This window comes from Mya arenaria, chromosome 9 (genome assembly GCF_026914265.1).
Source record: "Mya arenaria isolate MELC-2E11 chromosome 9, ASM2691426v1".
In the NCBI taxonomy this organism is placed as follows: domain Eukaryota; kingdom Metazoa; phylum Mollusca; class Bivalvia; order Myida; family Myidae; genus Mya; species Mya arenaria.
The window spans coordinates 9328065-9345584 of NC_069130.1; the positions used below are offsets into that span (position 1 = coordinate 9328065).

Sequence of the window (17520 nt, forward strand, 5' to 3'; positions counted from 1 at the left end):
TTTTTAAATTTTTGCATAAATATCTGCAAACCAATGATATAAGATTGCTGACAAAAAATCCGATAGCAGATTTTCATATTTCCGTTCGAAAATTAATGTTTTAGGGCTTAACCCGTTACTAATGGTTTAAGAAAAATGCATAAAACATCGATTTTTGAACTTAAATATAAAAAATCTGCGATCTTTTTTGTCAGCAGTCTTATATAACTCTGGTGTCCATGATTTTTTGTAAAAAATGGCTCGTTTCAAGACAAAAAATAAAAAAGTTGTCAAAACGTTCTATCTGTGAGAGTGCAGCTTTAACTTTTTCGTAAAGATGTTGGTATGTTTATTTTTGGTTTTCTCAATGAGAAAGTGTGCAGATCGGCGCATCTCCGCGCCGACTTATCATTTAGAATACCAATATAAATGTTATTTTTCTTAGTGTTTAACAAGAAATGTCTCGCGAATGCTCTATTCGCAAGTCGGTGCGCATACTCGAACTTTTACATATTTTCCTAAATAAGCCAATTAATAACTGAATGTGATTTGGTGGTTGTTTAGTTATTAATTGGACATTTAACAGTTGTAATTTGCTTTATGGAGTTTTACTTGGCTAGGGAAACTTCGTAAATCTTGAATATTCATAAGCATAAGCATTTTTTTAGTGAAATAGCCGATAATAAAAGGAAAGTATCTACTTTGTGAAGAGCTACCGGCATATTTTACAATATCATGCGATTTGTAAGCCGTGATCTCATTGGATTATTTCGAACCGTCTTCTTGGCCATTTCCGCACTGCCTGAGCTTTATCTCAAGCGACCAATCAAGCGGCTGGATTTCACCATATTAATTATTCATGAGTGCTAACTAAATGCTTACTTTCTTAGTGTCAAGTGGCAAAAATGAGTTTTATTTAGTAATGCAAACTCCCATTCAGTAATTTATTTGTTTTATTGATTGATTTATTTATTTAGAAGCTTGAGCACAGCGTAGAGGCATTCGAGAGGCGTTTCTTGCTGAACACTAAAATTAGTAAGCTTTTATATTGGGCTTCTAAATAATTAGATTAAACAATTTTAATGTCCGGCCTGCTAAAATTAATCGTTAAGAAACAAGACACAAAAACACACTTACTATAAGTAAAATATGCTGACAAAGTAAGGCAGAAGTGCATCATGAAATGAGAATAGGATGTTTAGGGGGAAACAAACTTACTTCTTGCACATTCTCAATAAATAATAAAAGCTCAATTAAAATTTAATTCCAACATTTTATTACTAACAGAAGGATGTTTAATTATACAGATGAGCACCCCTTGTATTTGAATTTTCTTTTACACATATTTAATGCGCATAAAATGAGAAGTTATAGTGGTATAAATGCGTCGTCTTATCATCGCCAGCTGGTTTTTGTAAGATAATAAATCATTTTCAACATTCTCGTACAAGTAGTTTCTTTTTATACAAAACACACCGACATTGAAGGCTGTAAATATAAAGCACTCAATAATTCATTGTCAATTGAAGCATTGCACTCTAACCAAACATGCAATGTTTTTAAATTGGAAAAATGTAAATTGGGATAATTATTTGAATATGACTTAAAAAGAAATTTTAAGACTTTAAATTTGCAAACATTGAATGAGGTATTTTGATAAATTGTTATCTTGTGTATGAAATAATTACAAACATCTATTTGAAGTTACCTTTTTATGATTCAATGAAAATTGCCGATCTCCAATTTCAACAACGAATAATGAAGGCTAGGTTTAAAATATCAGAATATGGGTAAATGAGATATCAAAGTACCCTTATAAAACACTTTATTCGTCTTTACTTGATAGAAAATAAATTTAGACCGAAAACTGATATCAAAGCACCGAGAGTGCTGAAAAATTGAGGCAAGTGAATCATATGTTTACTTACCAACGTATTACATATCATGAGTGTTTTTTGTTTGGTTCATGATGTAGACATTTTTTTAGCACGTGTGTCAAATTGCGTAAAACTGCATTATGTAAAATAACTTGTTACAAGCAGTCTAGGTCTGCATGCTTAGAGGATATATGAGCTACATTTTAGGCAGCTTTAAAGGCTGAATTCTAAAGGATGTAAGAGGACCGCAGTGTTGGTTTCTTTGAGAGCTGCGGTGAAGGTTGTTGTGTGAGCTGCAAAATGCCCCCCACCCCTGGGGGCTGTGTAAGGTGCATTGTAGGCAGCTTAGTAAGCTGAATGGTAGTGATGTGAGTGGGCTGCAATGTATGTTACTGAGTAAGCTGCATGCATGATGCGGGAGTTGGGCTACGGAAAGCTGCATTATATGCAGCTTTATCAGCTAAATGGTAGGGGGGAGAGGGCTCGGTAAGCCGCAGAATGGGGGTTATATGAACTGCAGGATAAGTTGTTGGCGAGCTGCAGGACTGGGGAATGGTTGAGCTCCATGAAAGGGAGCTTATACAGTTGAAAAATTGGGTTTGTGTGAGCTACATTGGATGAATATACTGTAGATTAGTTTGTAGTGTAAGCTGCAGCGGGATGTGTGAGCTGAAGGGAATGAGGTTTGGTGGGTCTATGTGTAAGGTACATTGGGCCGTTTAACTAACACTACCTGTGCACTACAGGTAAGGGTTATGTTAGAGCTGCCGGGAAGTAGGCTAGGTGAGCTGGAGGGAAGGAGACTGGTTGAACTGATAGCTAGATGAGCTGCAGTCTAGGCGCATGTTAAGCAGGAAGGGGACTAGGGTTAGTTTAAGGTTGGTAAATGTGGGAGCCACAGGTTAGGGGAATGTGTGCACTGCGGCGTAGGATACTGAGTTAGGTGCATTAAAGAGGTCTGGGTGAGCAGCAAGATTTGAGAGAGTTAATCTACAGTAAAGGGTGCTGGGTGAGTTGAAGGATAGATGTATGGGTGAGCTGCAGGCTATAGAGCCGGATGAGGTGCAGTTGGTTAGGCTGAAAAATAGAGGTTTGTGTATGCTTCAGGGTAGTAGCTGAGGAATCTACAGGTAAGGGAGTGAGTGGACGTGAGCTGTAGTGTAGGTGGCTGTGTTAGCTGCAGTGTAGGTGGCTTGGTTAGCTACAATGTAGGGAAGGGGTTGTGTCAGCTGCAGAATTTTGCGCTGGGTATTCTGCATGATTAGTGGTTGTGTGGGTTGCACTGTAGGCAGGTATGCGTGCTGCATGATAGGGTTTTAGAGAACTTCAGGGTAGGTTGATTTGAGACCTATAATAATTTAACGTTATGCTGAGAGCAGCTGAGGGGGCTACAGGATAAGGGGTTGAGATTACTTCAGGGTAGGTGGCTATGAGAGCTGTAATGACGGCTGTTATGTAGTCTGCATAATAGTGAAGGTTGCTGTGTAGGCTGCACGATGCAGGGTCTGGGATGTGAGATGGATTGTAAGCAGCTTAGTCAGTGGCTGATAGAGCTACAAGAAAGGCGGCTGGTTGAGTTGCAGGATATGTTGATAGAGAACCTGATAGAGGTTAGTGGTTTAGGTGAGCCTCAGTATAGGGGACTGTGTAATCAATCTGACGAACATGGGGCGGGGTGAGTTGCAGGATTGGTGTTTGTTTGGGCAAAATATTAGGGTGGCAGGTGAGGTAATCAATAGGGACTAGGGCGCTGCAGTGTACATGCTGGTTTAGCTGTATCAGATGAATGGTTGGGGAGTGAGGGGCTGAAGATCGGGGGGGGGGGCGAGTAGTGAGCCGCAGAACGGGGTTGGGAGAATTGCACGATAGGGGCTTGATCAGCTGCAGGACAAGGGACTGGCTGAGTTGCAGGATAGGTGGCTGTTACTTCGGAATGGTAGAAGTGTTATGATATATTACTCTGTATCAATCTCTTGTTTTAAACATTTAATATAAAGTTCTTTTTTATTTTGAAGCTGAATAATGACTGAATTATCGTATTTTGCAGAATTAAAAATAACATATTAATTTGACATCATTATCTGTATATGCCTTTCACCTAATACTTATTTAAGCATATGACGCAAAACAAGAACAACATTGTGGTTCCTGCAGCCATGTGTATGATGCCCGGAGCTAATTTGCCGTTTTGACTGATCCCTTAACATGATTAATGTCACATAATATGTGTCTTCATACATGAAGATTTCATGAGCTGTTCTTATTTCAAGTTTTATTTAAAGAGAATATTGTCGTGTTGCCCCTTTATCTTGCCCTGTACCTTGTCATTTGTAAATGACAGTTTTTTGTTTAATATTCGAATGTTTATTTGTTAATTTTATCACAGTCTGCCCGCTCTTATCGACTGCATTATGGGTTAACCCCGCCGTGACACCATCACGACTTTAACTTTGTTTAAATGTCATTAATGACATCAGGTAAAACTCACTGCCATTCCTCATCAAATCCAGACATTTAAAAACTTAATAGAACAGATCGAGATACAAAGACCCGGATGCGATACCTTAGCCTTTTACGAAGAGAACTTTGGTTCTTTAACTTGCTCAATTTACACGTAATACAAGTTTGGTTGGTTGAACCAGGACTTAGTACACCATAATCCCATTATTACCATTTTAATGCCGAGTTCTATGCAATGGAGCCACTTATACAATAATATTATGTATTTCGTTGCAGGCTTGACTTGATATAAATGCTTGAATAAACATACTTAGGACTTTAAATTATGTTTTGGTTGTTTCATCCACAACTATCAACTGGACAATATCCAAAACCTACCCCTACCAGTCGACTATTCCTTTCTTTATAAGAAAAAAACGTAGGCATGTTATAAATGGCACCGAAGGGAGTGTGTGGAATAGTGTAACTTTGTGAATACATTACCTTTTACTTATTAAGTTTGTATATTAATACTACCTAAGAGGTCAGCTTAATGTTGCGCGAGTGTATAAACATATGCTGTTGGGAAAACTAAAGTAACAGGAAAAAAACACTAACCAAGCTCACAACCGTTAAAATAGTGAAATAGTATACCATTGTAGAATTGTTCATCATGAACTGTTACCCCATATATATCACTACGAGGAGAGCATGTACATGGTATAGGCGTGGACGGGTAATGGCGATGGTCAGTGGAATACTTTGGACGTCAGCCTTGGATCGATGGAGCACAGGTTATAGAATCTATACAACACTGATATTCCCATTTTTCGCACATCACCTCGCTTTATGACACAACTAGTACACAATAGATTTTCTTCTGTTTTTAAAAATGAACTTTATCGTATACCCTAAATTCAAGTGTACTGTCTTAAAAGGTTTACCATAGTTTTTTTATCATTTTGCAGCTAGTTATCACCACACTCATTGTTAACCGTGTATATTCATGCGAAAAACTACAGAAACAAGCTCAGTAGCAAAACGTTTAAACATAAACCCGGTCTAATGGAACTGGGTCTTCAACATGGCTAAGATTATGTAAACTAAAGACTACCGTTCTCAGTCTATGTAAAACAGGAAATAACGACAACATAAAATGTAAGTGCGGGGCGACTTTCTACAGCCTCCACACGGCACTCACAAAACTGCTGTAAATATCAATATTTGTGCGAAAAACTACAGAAACAAGCTCAGTAGCAAAAAGTTTAAACATAAACCCGGTTTAATTGCACTGTTCTCAGTCTCTGTAAAACTGAACAATATGACAACATCAAACGTAAGTGCGGGGCCACCGAATTTATCGATATACTGTATTTCCCATACCAGAAAATATATTGCTGAGATTAAAGACATGATGCGAAAAAACAAGACTTAGTGAAATAGTTTTGTAGAACACATGGAAAGCCAAGAGCAAGCTGAAAAGGAACCACGACGCGATAGCAAAAGCGGTGAAGATAAAATATGGTTCTAGATTCTTTTAAACGATATTAGTCCAGAAAGGCAAAGAAAAGATTGGAGATAAAGTTTGAGATGTAATTAAGCTATCGAGAGAAGAAAATCCTGTGTTCAAGATTTCAAGCGGGAAGACTAAGGGAGAGAATGCATTGCATATAAAACCAGTTCTAGTATATTACGAGAATGAAGCTGGAAAGTCTTAAGATGCATCGACCGTGAATAATGGCGATGTACATGCTGAAGAGAAAGTAGAGAAAGAAAACTTGAAGAAAAAGTGTGACGTCACAGTAGAAGAATCGGATTCAGATGATGAAGTAAGCTACCAATACATAGAGATGGGGACGTCCGTCAGCTCGCAGGAACTGAACGGGATATTAAAAGTTTTTTAGAAAAAGTAGACGATGAAGCAGGTAGCGATTCAAAAAACAGATATACCAGAGATAAGACCAGAAACTCGAAACTGAGTGTCTGGAGCACGCTGTCCAAAAGAAGGAACGCCATTATTATCGAAAGGAAAGAAAAGGAACTTTTGGTAAAGGGACTAACTTAAAATTAAAACGAAAAAGAATTACTTAATGTATCAACTGAAAAGAACCAGGAATTACAATAGATAAAACTCCAGAACAGAGACGAACTGAGAAACTCGAATGTCAGAATGTAATAACAATTCTAGAAGAAGACCAAATTCAGATAAGACCAGATCATGAAGAAAAAGATCAAAAGTACGATAACGTAAAAGACATAACAGTCAGCTACAATTTCTATATAGAATCAGATCAAGAACGAGAAAATCTTAAAGACAAAGCATAACCAAAGGTCTAGCTAGACGCAGAGGATTATAAGAGAAAAATGAAGATTAAGAAGACTTACCACACTCTGATATAAAAAGATCTTCATAACAATGAACATAACCATACATATACGGATACTGTATCGAAAATGGCGTAGTACCATGCCCGGCAGATACAAGAATATAAAACCTTGAAGGGTATGTGAATTCTGGCATATTGCAGAATATAGACAGTCTGATTGTCCAACTTTGTCGGACATTTTGCTGCAGACGCCTGTCTGTGTTTATTGTGTTATGTTAGGTCATGTTGTACTCGTTATCTTTTAATCATTGTTAACGGTCACTGGTCAATAACTGACTTCAGTAATTTATAAATGTGTAAGTGATTGTTAAATAGTAAAATATATAACTATGCACGTATTACTATTCCATTGTGTATTTTCAGTATGTTGACTTGTTACGTGTGAAAGAACATGTTATTCCCTATAAACTGTGTTTGTTGTTTGATCCACAATTGGACAAATCCTTACTACCTACTGGACGATATCCAAATTTTTCCGTGCAAGACGACTTTACACTTTCTGTAACGTGAACAGCTTATAAAAGTTGCACTCCTTAACGGTGAATGTGACTCAAAAATAGACTCCTTTGCAATAGTTATTTTCTAAAACTACTATACTGAATTGTTCAGATATACACCCTTAACATTCGGTCATTATTCGTGATTTCGTGTAACAAAGATAGTTTTATATGACAAGGCGTTCAGTATTATTAAGTACGTCCTATAACGGCAATGTAAGTATGTATATCACTAAGTCACGCAGATTACATGCGTAAAATAAACCTGGTTTTTATGAATTAACAATTTCTAAATGTTGTAAAAAAGTGATATCTGCAACTACAAACATCTATATTTCTTTTTCCTAACATGTATATGTAACACGATTCCGGAACATCTTGCCACGTTCACATTCTTTGAAGCTTTCAAGATTGGGGTGGTACAACTGTTTATATCAGTTTGAACATAATGTAAATACTGGTATTGATTGCGCCTCTTAATATTCCTCTGGGATGAAGATGCTTTACAATGGCCCTGTACAATTATGAACGAAAAGCTGTCTGAACAATTTCTCTTCTTAATTTGACTTTTTAACATGTCAATAACCGGATATTGAGGACAGGCTATACCTCAAGTAGTGCACAATAGATTTTGAGTTTTATCATTTCGTGCACTTATTCAATCCTTCTGTAAATATTAAATACTCATATTATTTACAATACATAGTACGACAAAGGCAGGGCTGATACATGGTGAGTCATATCTTAAATTTTACCTTGTAGTACGTTGTACCATGTACCTTACCTTGGCTCTATAATAATGTAGAGATGGATAAATCATAAAGGCGCTAGTGTTTAAATATAAACTTGAAAATATTTAATAGAGTATGGACTATTTTGTTGAAGGGACAATATATCAATACGGACCAAGACTAGAACTCTTTACATCCTACGTAAGCGTAAATGTGTGGGTTTTTTGCATCACATACGACAACTGACGATGTACATCGGGTATTTCCGTTATGATTTTCATTGGTTGTTTGACATCAGACCATGTTCATGTATTAAGCAAAACAGGTGTGTTTTTTCTTACAAAATGCAATATAACTGCCGAGTTTGCAAAATACAGTGCAGGAAAGTGATGATGAAAAAGATCACTGTATTTATCCGCATTTCGCCCAGCTCAATTTAGTAGAACGCCATTTGACATTTGTGCTTGCAAACGCAAATTAGAACACAACGGATGTATATTTCTCAAAGTAAGTTTTACTGAGCTATTTAAATTTAAGGCTTAATTATTTATTTCCGATCTTATAATGATCTATATTTTCTTTTTCACAAGGTAAGGTGCAACCTTTTCTATCAATATTTTAAACATAACTTGATAACTATCCTGATGCATAATTCTTCTTTTTTCGTAGTTGCCTTTGGTTTAATTTTTTAGAATGATGTAACCAGGAGTCGACACACTTGACATTTTTGTATTTTTATTCTTTTGAATTATTTGTTTGAAGGGACTTTAATAGCAGCCTTTGTCTGTGTTACAAAGAATTCACATTGATCATGGTGTTTGCATGTTTTGGCAATTTCGGCATTATTCTTATGCTTGGGGGGTTTATCCAAAACATAAAAGAAAATACAGATTGATAGAATGAAATTAATTTCAACTACAAAAAATTATAAACAGGAAGTTGACAAGCAAAACCAACGATGTGAATTCTACTAAAATAATCTGCTTATAAAACATTTTTCTTAAACAATGATTTAATTTCAGCTTGAACTTAACTCGTGTCTTCGGTTTTTATTATTTTTCTGTCAAACTATTATTTTGTTCGTGCAGGGACACCTGCCGTGTCTGGTGTCCCCTCATGAAAGTTTTGATTTCGGGATCATAATACACCGTTGGTTTTTAGTGCTGGTAACTTATCAGCAATATATAATTCATAATAGCTTTTATTTTAAACCTTGCCAACTTTGATCATATCGTCGGTATGGTATGGTATATAGCATTGAAGACTTGTAAACAAACCTACAGTAATAAACCGTATAATGGGTAAAAACACATCTGTTCAAATGCCATTTAAACATAAAAATATATACGTCTATTTGCCATCAATATTTATCTTCTGATCTTCAAAACACAATTCAATACCTCAAAATCTGACATAATAGTTCAAAAGAAATGATGGATAACAATCAATCGAACAATAATTATTTCTGAATAATCAAAACAAGTTGAAGCTCAGATACATTTTGAGAAATATTAGGAATTGTTAGAATTGTTCATTAATAACACATTCGACAGCAAAACAAATCTATTAAATATATGACAAATGTAATCTAAAGCATACTTTTATGTAAGTTTATTGTTTTGGTAACGGTTTCTTTACAAAATTTGATACTCAGACAATACAAAAGTTGTAATTTTATAGTATGGCTTTTCTAACCACAAAACACGCAATTGAAATCGCACTCATTCCTCCGATCACTCGAGGATAATTGTTTGTTTCAGTGTAAGATCAGAATATATTTCAACGAGTGAGAACCAAAAGTTATATAAGTGACGTTATGGCAATCAAAGATAACAAGATACATGTGAACATGAATTACAATTTGTATTACATTTATACATGATAAAAATCAGGATTACAAGATATATGAGAACATAAACGCATATAATGTACACATTCAGATGTTTATATAGATAATCAATAGAGAGGAAGACATTGATACAAAATAATTAGAAGTGTATGTTCATACGACGGATTAATAAATGAATATTAAATGTAAAAACATAAAGGCATACACAGCAATACAGATTTAAGATACATAGACTTATATTGATAGAATCATTTTTTTACAAATAATTAAATGGATATTTATCTTTGAATATCTTATAATTTTTAGTATTATATGATAAAAAATGATGACTAAGGATAAGCTTTCAGCATGAGATAACGTCATTTTTAGTAATAGTTCAAAACATTGCAGGTTCATTTCAAATACACACGTACAGACACACACAAACACTTTTTAATTAAGATTGGAGCTGCTCAAAGCAAATTGACACATTTATACACATTGACTTGTAGTTATTTTCATTAAATGGTAAATAAATTACATTTATCTGTACACGAGTCTGAGCTTTAGCCAGCCATAAAAAGATCTTGGGCACTGTTGACCTTAATCATTTGGCCAATACTGTTCTGAAGAATTGACCATTCAAATGTCCAGGTATATGTCAAATGACATGAGTACTTCTTTTTCAAGGGTTCTGCAAATGTATTTGGAAATGCTTTAATTATTTTTTTTCTAGTGTCTGAACAATCATTTCAACACTCTGCTATCGGTCTAAGTCGGTCAAGGGGCATAACTCTATCTTCAAGCTAGAGTTATTGGATTTGTTTCATTTATTATAATTGGTACATTTCGTGTGGAGATATTTTACAAATAAGGTTCAAGTCTATGTTTAATAATATACGTCTGACTGTTAGTTTGCAAGTTATACTTATTTCAGTTATGCTATTCACCTTTTGAATACATATACTGATTAATAGCTTGGCGAAAGTCCGTCATTATTTATATGACATTTCGCAGTTTCGTTTTGTTTGTTTAAAAAATAATGCATATTATAACCTAATTTATAAGTGTCTAAAGGGAAGGTGTTTTAGGTAAATGCGAGGTATACAATGATAGAAATTTATAACATGCATCCTATTACTTAAAACTTGTCTTTGATATGTTTTATGCATCGAATACTTTGAAATATGATAGCGAATGAGCTACGTGCAAAATAAGATGTTATCGTTTACAAAATTGCAGTATGGGTTTGGGCCATAAATAAATATCTTCTGTCGAATTGTTAAGCTGTGCAAAGAGCCAATATAACATTAAATCACTTGTCAAGTATTTGTTTAAAACATACAGAATACTATGCTTGCGGGTTTTTGCCATTTTATTGTGGTGTATAGACGGTGCAAAAACAAGATATATAGCCCCCTTTGTGAGCCTTCTCGGGTTCACATACTGCCAATGCAAACATAACTCAAGGTATAATGCGCTAAATCGAAGGTGAAAAAAGCAATATTTTGTCGTTTCTTCACCTTTTTCATCACAAAATGGCAGATAACAGCCATCATATTAAACAACCCGAGTTTCGCTTTTAAATTTAATTTAGATTTTTACCAAGTGTAAAGAGATTTCTTTTATAAAAAAATTGTATTAAAACGCTTGTCTTTTTTGAAGTTCTTTTCTTTTTTGCTGATTTACGATGAGCTGATTATATTCATTTAACAGAAAAAAAACATTCAATGATATGAAGTTAAGCTCACGCAAATTTAATTTTCTCTGATATTTTGCAGATCAGCAATGGCTTCAAAGGAGAATCCCGTTGACTCCTCGGCTGTCAGTGGTTGTAGGGCGAAGCTACAAGAATCCAGTCTAGGCGAACAAATCCAGGTAGTCATCATCATCATCATCTTCATCATGTAGTAGTAGTAGTAGTAGTAGTAGTAGTAGTAGAAGAAGTAGTAGTAGTAGTAGTAGTAGTAGTCGGCTGTCAGTGGTTGTAGGGCGAAGCTACAAGAATCCAGTCTAGGCGAATAAATCCAGGTAGTCATCATCATCATCATGTAGTAGTAGTAGTAGTAGTAGTAGTAGTAGTAGTAGTAGTAGTGGTAGTGGTAGTGGTAGTGGTAGTGGTAGTGGTGGTGGTGGTGGTGGTGGTGGTGGTGGTGGTAGTGGTAGTGGTAGTAGTAGTAGTAGTAGTAATAGTAGTAGTAGTATAGTGTTTTTGCCCTGTCGGTCTGTCCGTCCGTCCGTCTGTCTGTCAGTCCGTACATCCCACTTTGTTTCCGCTCGAAAAAACTCAAAGGTCAATGTCACGGTGACATTAAGGTGAAATAACGGTTTCCGCTCAATAACCGGATATCGTTTGAGTCAATGAATTTGATACTTTATTTTCAAGTTGATCATCATCAGTACATTATTTCTTTTATTTTGAGATCATCAGGTGGTCAAAATTGACCGTCAGGTGCATACGATATGTTGGCGATGACCTGAAGCTGAAAAATGGATTCCGCTCAATAACTAAAGAAAGCTTGCACCCAGGAACTTCAGACCTGATATGCCAGTTGGTCATGACAAGTAGATGATCACTAATCATTTTCTGATCAGTAGGTCAATGGCCAATGTCGCGGGAATCGTTAGGTAAAATTAACAATTTCTGCTCAATAACTTTAGAGCATTCAAACTCATATATTGTGATCAGTAGGTCTAGAGGTCAAGGCCAACCTAAACTTGATTCGGAAAAAACTGTTTTCCGATGAATTACTAGAGAACACTTGCACCATTGATCTTAATAATTGGTATGCCAGTTGGTCATGGCTGGTCGATGACCGCTATTAATTTTGAAATCAGTAGATCGAAAGTCAAGGTCGCTGTTACCTTAAGGTGAAAGCGGTTTCCACTTTATAACTTAAAAACACTTGAACCCAGGTACTTCATACTTGATAAGCTATTGTTCATGACTAGTCATTTGTGAGAACTACTAGATAACCCAAGGTCGCAGTGACCTTTTAGGGAAAAAAAGGCTTCCGCTCAATAACTAAAGTACTAAAGAACCCCATAATTAATATGCCAATTATCCCGACTAGTATATGACCCCTATTTATTTTGGGATTAATAGGTCAAATGTCAAGGTCGCAGTGACCTTTAGGGGAAAGAGTTTCCAGTAATAAATCTTGCACTCAGGAACTTCATTCTTAGTATGCCATTTGGTCATGACTGGTTAATGACTTCTATTAATTTGTGTCAGTAGGTCAATGGTCAATATCCCGGTATAGGTCGCAGTGAAAATGAGGTTAAAATGGTTCCGCTCATTTAATCAAGAATGCTTGCTACCAGGAACTTCATACTTGGTATGCCAGTTTGTCATGACTAGTTGAAGACCACTATTAATTTTTGGTCAGTTGGTCAAAGGTAAAGGTCACGGTATATGTAACAATAACCATATGGTATAACATATGTCTCCGCTCAGTAACTTAAGAATGGTTGCCACAAGGAGCTTCATACTGTTTATACCAGTTGGTCATGAGTTATAAAAGACCCCTATTTACTTTAAGGCCAGTAGGAACAAAGGTAGAGATGACCTTGAGGTAAACTTACGATTTCCGCTCAATAACTGAAGCATGCTTGCTACCAGAACTATGCAGGTAGGGCATGACCAGTATATTACAAATATGCTTGAACGTGTCATGTCCAAAAGTATAACTTCCATGTTCATCATTTATTATTTCTCATCTAAGACCACACAATGGGGAAGAAAAGCGCTTTTTCAAAATAGCAATATCTAGTTATTATAATTAGTCCAATGTTTGTCCAAGTCACGACTCGAAAAATACTTGAAAAGATTAGTGAAAGTTTGAGCAAAAATAAATGGCAATGTGCAGTTGTACTCCTTGCACGAATTGTAACTCAGGCATTATTCGATTTTTTAAAGAGATTAATTGTATTTTTAAACATTTTTAGATGAAAATGTGAAATTGCAAACAGCGCCAGATTAATAACTTATGGAGCCATATGGTTCATCTTGGTCTTTGAATTTATTTCAAAGAAATGTCTGTCGCATCATTTCAAACAATCAGAAGAAAATGATGAAACTTGACCTTTGATAGATAGCAATCTAAAGTTGTGCACAATGCAGAAAAAAATCACTCTTGGGCACCTATTTGCAAAAGTTCCTCCACTAATGTTTTGATTTTCTTCAAACAAATTTGTCTGACGTACAACTAAGATATTACTGGAAGAAATTACTTAACACTTAAAGGATTGGTTGATGGCTATGCAAAGTTTTGCACAGCGCAATACATAACTTGCAAACAACTGAAAGGTATTTCAATATATTTTTAAAATTGATTTATTGCAAAGTGAAGATGTACACAGTCTGTGCAGAAATTCTACCTCTTGTTCATTGGCTTGCGAAGTTATTCAAAGTCAATACATTCTTGATCAAGAAACGTGGGTAAATCCATTCCTTTTTATACTTCTTCTACATGTATGTATTCTACATGGAACATACAAGCAGCACATACTGACGCAATAGATAGAAACAAAACATGTTTACATATTTGTGACCAGAGAGCCAGCAAATTTTATAGGGTACCCGATGAAACTTCAATTTCATCTGACAAAGAACCGGATTACATGGCAAACTACTTATTGAGAAAACGACGGTGAAATGGATTGAAACTAGCAACAAGAATTAAATAAAACGTAACACATTACGACTAGCTGTATACAATTTACCAAGTAAATAATGAAAACCACTTTAAATCAAATATCCTCTTCCAATCACTCTTCCCATGTACTTACTTGTAATACGCAAAATGGGTGTATCGAGTATTGTTATATGTTATGATTTAATAGGCATGCTAAAATATCAATATAATTTTAAATAAACAAGTACTAACAGAGTGTGTCGTTCTTTATTTCAATCCTTTGTTTGTCTACGTGAAAACCAGATTATTTCGCTTACCGAATTCAGTATGCATAGTATACGTCCGGCCCCTTGCGAGTGATTCATACTGGTCAATTGTAGTTTTCCATATTGTCAATACTGCTCAGATTATTATTGCAAAGTTATGTCTTTAAACCTTTCTCGTTAGCTTGTCGAAATACATAACAGTTAAATACCCCTTTACCCAACACAAAACAGACATTTGCTTTTTATTCTAATATATGTGGGACATTTTGAAGTCAGACCTAGAAAGTCTTGAAATATATCAACCGTACATTTTGCATTCTGAAACCAAAAGGCAAGTAAATAAATTCACTCAATTGGGCACGTTAAATTGGAAACACTCATCTATCTTTTACAAACCGTTGGCGTTTGGATGATTTCAAGAAGTCCACATGCACACATTATAACTTAATTAAACCAAACTTGTGTGTTTGCTTGCAAAGGATGTTTTTGACAAAATATCAATATAACCTATATACCAATACAAATTATGTAATATTTCATGTGTCACATTTTGTTTTAAGGGCGACGCATCATCAGCGAGTACACATTTTATTTACAATGCTAACATGCCTGAATTCTTACACGATGTATTACCATCAGGAAATGTTATGTATCAACATTTATCATATACAAATTGATATTTTCAGAAAAACACTGACAGTGCGAGAAAAGCTACATCTCTAAAAAACACAGGTTCGTGATATTTATGTACACATATATGGGTGTGTAGTCCGGGCGTGCGCCTGCGTGCGCCCGTGTGTGTGTGTGTGTGTGTGTGTGTGCGTGTGCGTGTGCGTGTGCGTGTGCGTGTGCGTGTGCGTGTGCGTGCGTGTGTGTTTGTGTGTTTTACATATTAGAAATTATAATACGGATGAGGATAAATTATATGTATGTATAATGTATATAATTTATACCAAGATCATTATGGCAATAAAATTAACTTTTAAAATTGTTGTCTTACTTTTTATATTCAGGCCGATCGAAAAGATTTGTAGAATCATCAACTTCTCTAGTCGGGTGAGATGAAGTACATATTAAGAACACTCATAATTTATGTTTATTATAATTATTTACGATCAGCTTTGTAACAGAGCCTGATTTAATATGGCTTGTATTCCAAAGCAACATTTTGTATATACTTTGTACGGTGACACAGTGGTGACATGTATGATTTTGTTTATCCTTCCTTTCTCGATATTAAGACTTAGTTATCACGCATCCGCAACTGATCTAGAGATGACTAAGTCGCAAGAACGAGGAAGTAAGTCGTGGCAATAATTTATTTCGTCGTGGGAAATAGCACACGATTAACATGGTGGAAGACAGGGAAGAAATGAACTCACAGATTCAGGTCTATGCCTCCGTACTTTTGACAATTATTGTTTTAACATGTTTTGAGATATATGTATGAATGTCTTTCGGGTAGTTGTATGTCCTGTCTGCGTAAACGTTAGCTTATTCAGGTACTTTTCGTCCAATTTATCAATACGCCTATATCGAACTTATTCAGGATGTATTTACAAGTCTGTCTTTTTAAAATTAAACTTTACACTTTTCAAAATCAATCACCCAAAGACCATATCAAATGTCTCTTAAATATTGTAATAGTACTAGTGAGTGGCTTTACTTGATTATTGAGTCGTCACTGGCCGGGTACTACAAAATGAATTGTTTCGTTGATCGCAAAAAGTGTAGATGCAATGAAAGGGTATTCAAAAACAGACAATTTGTTAGATTAAGAGTGAGGTTGTGCACACAAACTGGTTTAAACCCCAAGTTAATTAACATTTTACTGACCGTTCCAAGGCGATACCTAACAATCCTTGATAAACATACATAGTTTTTAGTTTTTGATATAGTATATATGCACTGTATTGTTCGTGGGGAATTGTCCTGATTTTCCATGTTTCTTGTTTGTGATTTTTTGTTTTTGTGTTCTATGTTTTTAGCGTTTAACCTTTGCCATTAAACGGGGTTTATGTTTAAACTTATGGCTACTGAGCTTGTTTCTATAGTTGTTTACAAAATATTGACAATTACATTTTTGTAAAGAACCGTCCCGGCCTATATCTAAACGAAACAATGTTTTGTTTTTTTCTACAGAGCAACTTTTCAAACGGATTTATTTACAAAAGTACAAACACTTCCAGCAAAAACATCACAGTGAGTAACACAATATGATCACTTACCATTATGATATACAAAATATATGCAAAAAGCTACAGAAACATGCTCAGTAGCAAAACGTTTAAACATAAACCCGGTTTAGTGGCAATTGGCAACCCCAAAGACATAGAACACAAATTCACAAACAAGAAACATAGAACAGCACACAACTCTACAAACAGCACAGTGCATAAATACTATATATATATATATATATATATATATATATATATATATATATATATATAATTGGTATGTATATCAAGAATTGTTAGGTACCGCCTTGGAACAGTCAGTAAAACGTAAATTTACTGAGGGTTTAAACCAGTTTATGTGCACAAACCTCACTCTTATCCCAACAATCCTTAATAAAGATAAAACGCAAAAGATAACTCTTATCAAAGTATGCATTAACTTGAGGAAACTTATCAATAAAACAAATAATAATAAAAAACGAAAAGGTAAACCCCAAGTACTTCAATGATTAGAGATCCCAACTCTATCTGCAGACGGAGGGAATCAATTCAGAGCACCTAATGCAAATACTTTTCAAAGATACGATGCAGTCATCGTTAGAAACCAAAAGCTTCACACACAGTCCTCCTTTAAAGGTTTAAGACTGTGTGATCATAGAGTTTCATAATAAAAAGCATCATTGTACTAAAACTGGGAAC

At 35.2% G+C, this 17520-nt stretch overlaps 1 protein-coding gene across 5 annotated transcripts in view; it reads left to right on the forward strand.

Moving 5' to 3' along the window:
* The first annotated feature begins 8054 nt into the window (after positions 1-8054).
* LOC128203095 (guanylate-binding protein 3-like) overlaps positions 8055-17520 on the forward strand; it is a 30345-nt gene continuing 20879 nt past the window's right edge. Inside the window, exons 1-4 of one of the 5 annotated variants that reach the window (XM_052904371.1) lie at positions 8055-8417; positions 11520-11616; positions 15328-15373; positions 15655-15697. In XM_052904371.1, coding sequence (XP_052760331.1) covers positions 11527-11616; positions 15328-15373; positions 15655-15697 — 179 coding nt within the window. In that variant the 5' untranslated portion in view covers positions 8055-8417; positions 11520-11526. Of the gene's footprint in view, positions 8418-11519; positions 11617-15327; positions 15374-15654; positions 15698-17520 lie in introns of those variants that run through there. The other 4 variants (XM_052904367.1, XM_052904366.1, XM_052904369.1 and 1 more) reach the window with 4 other exon arrangements.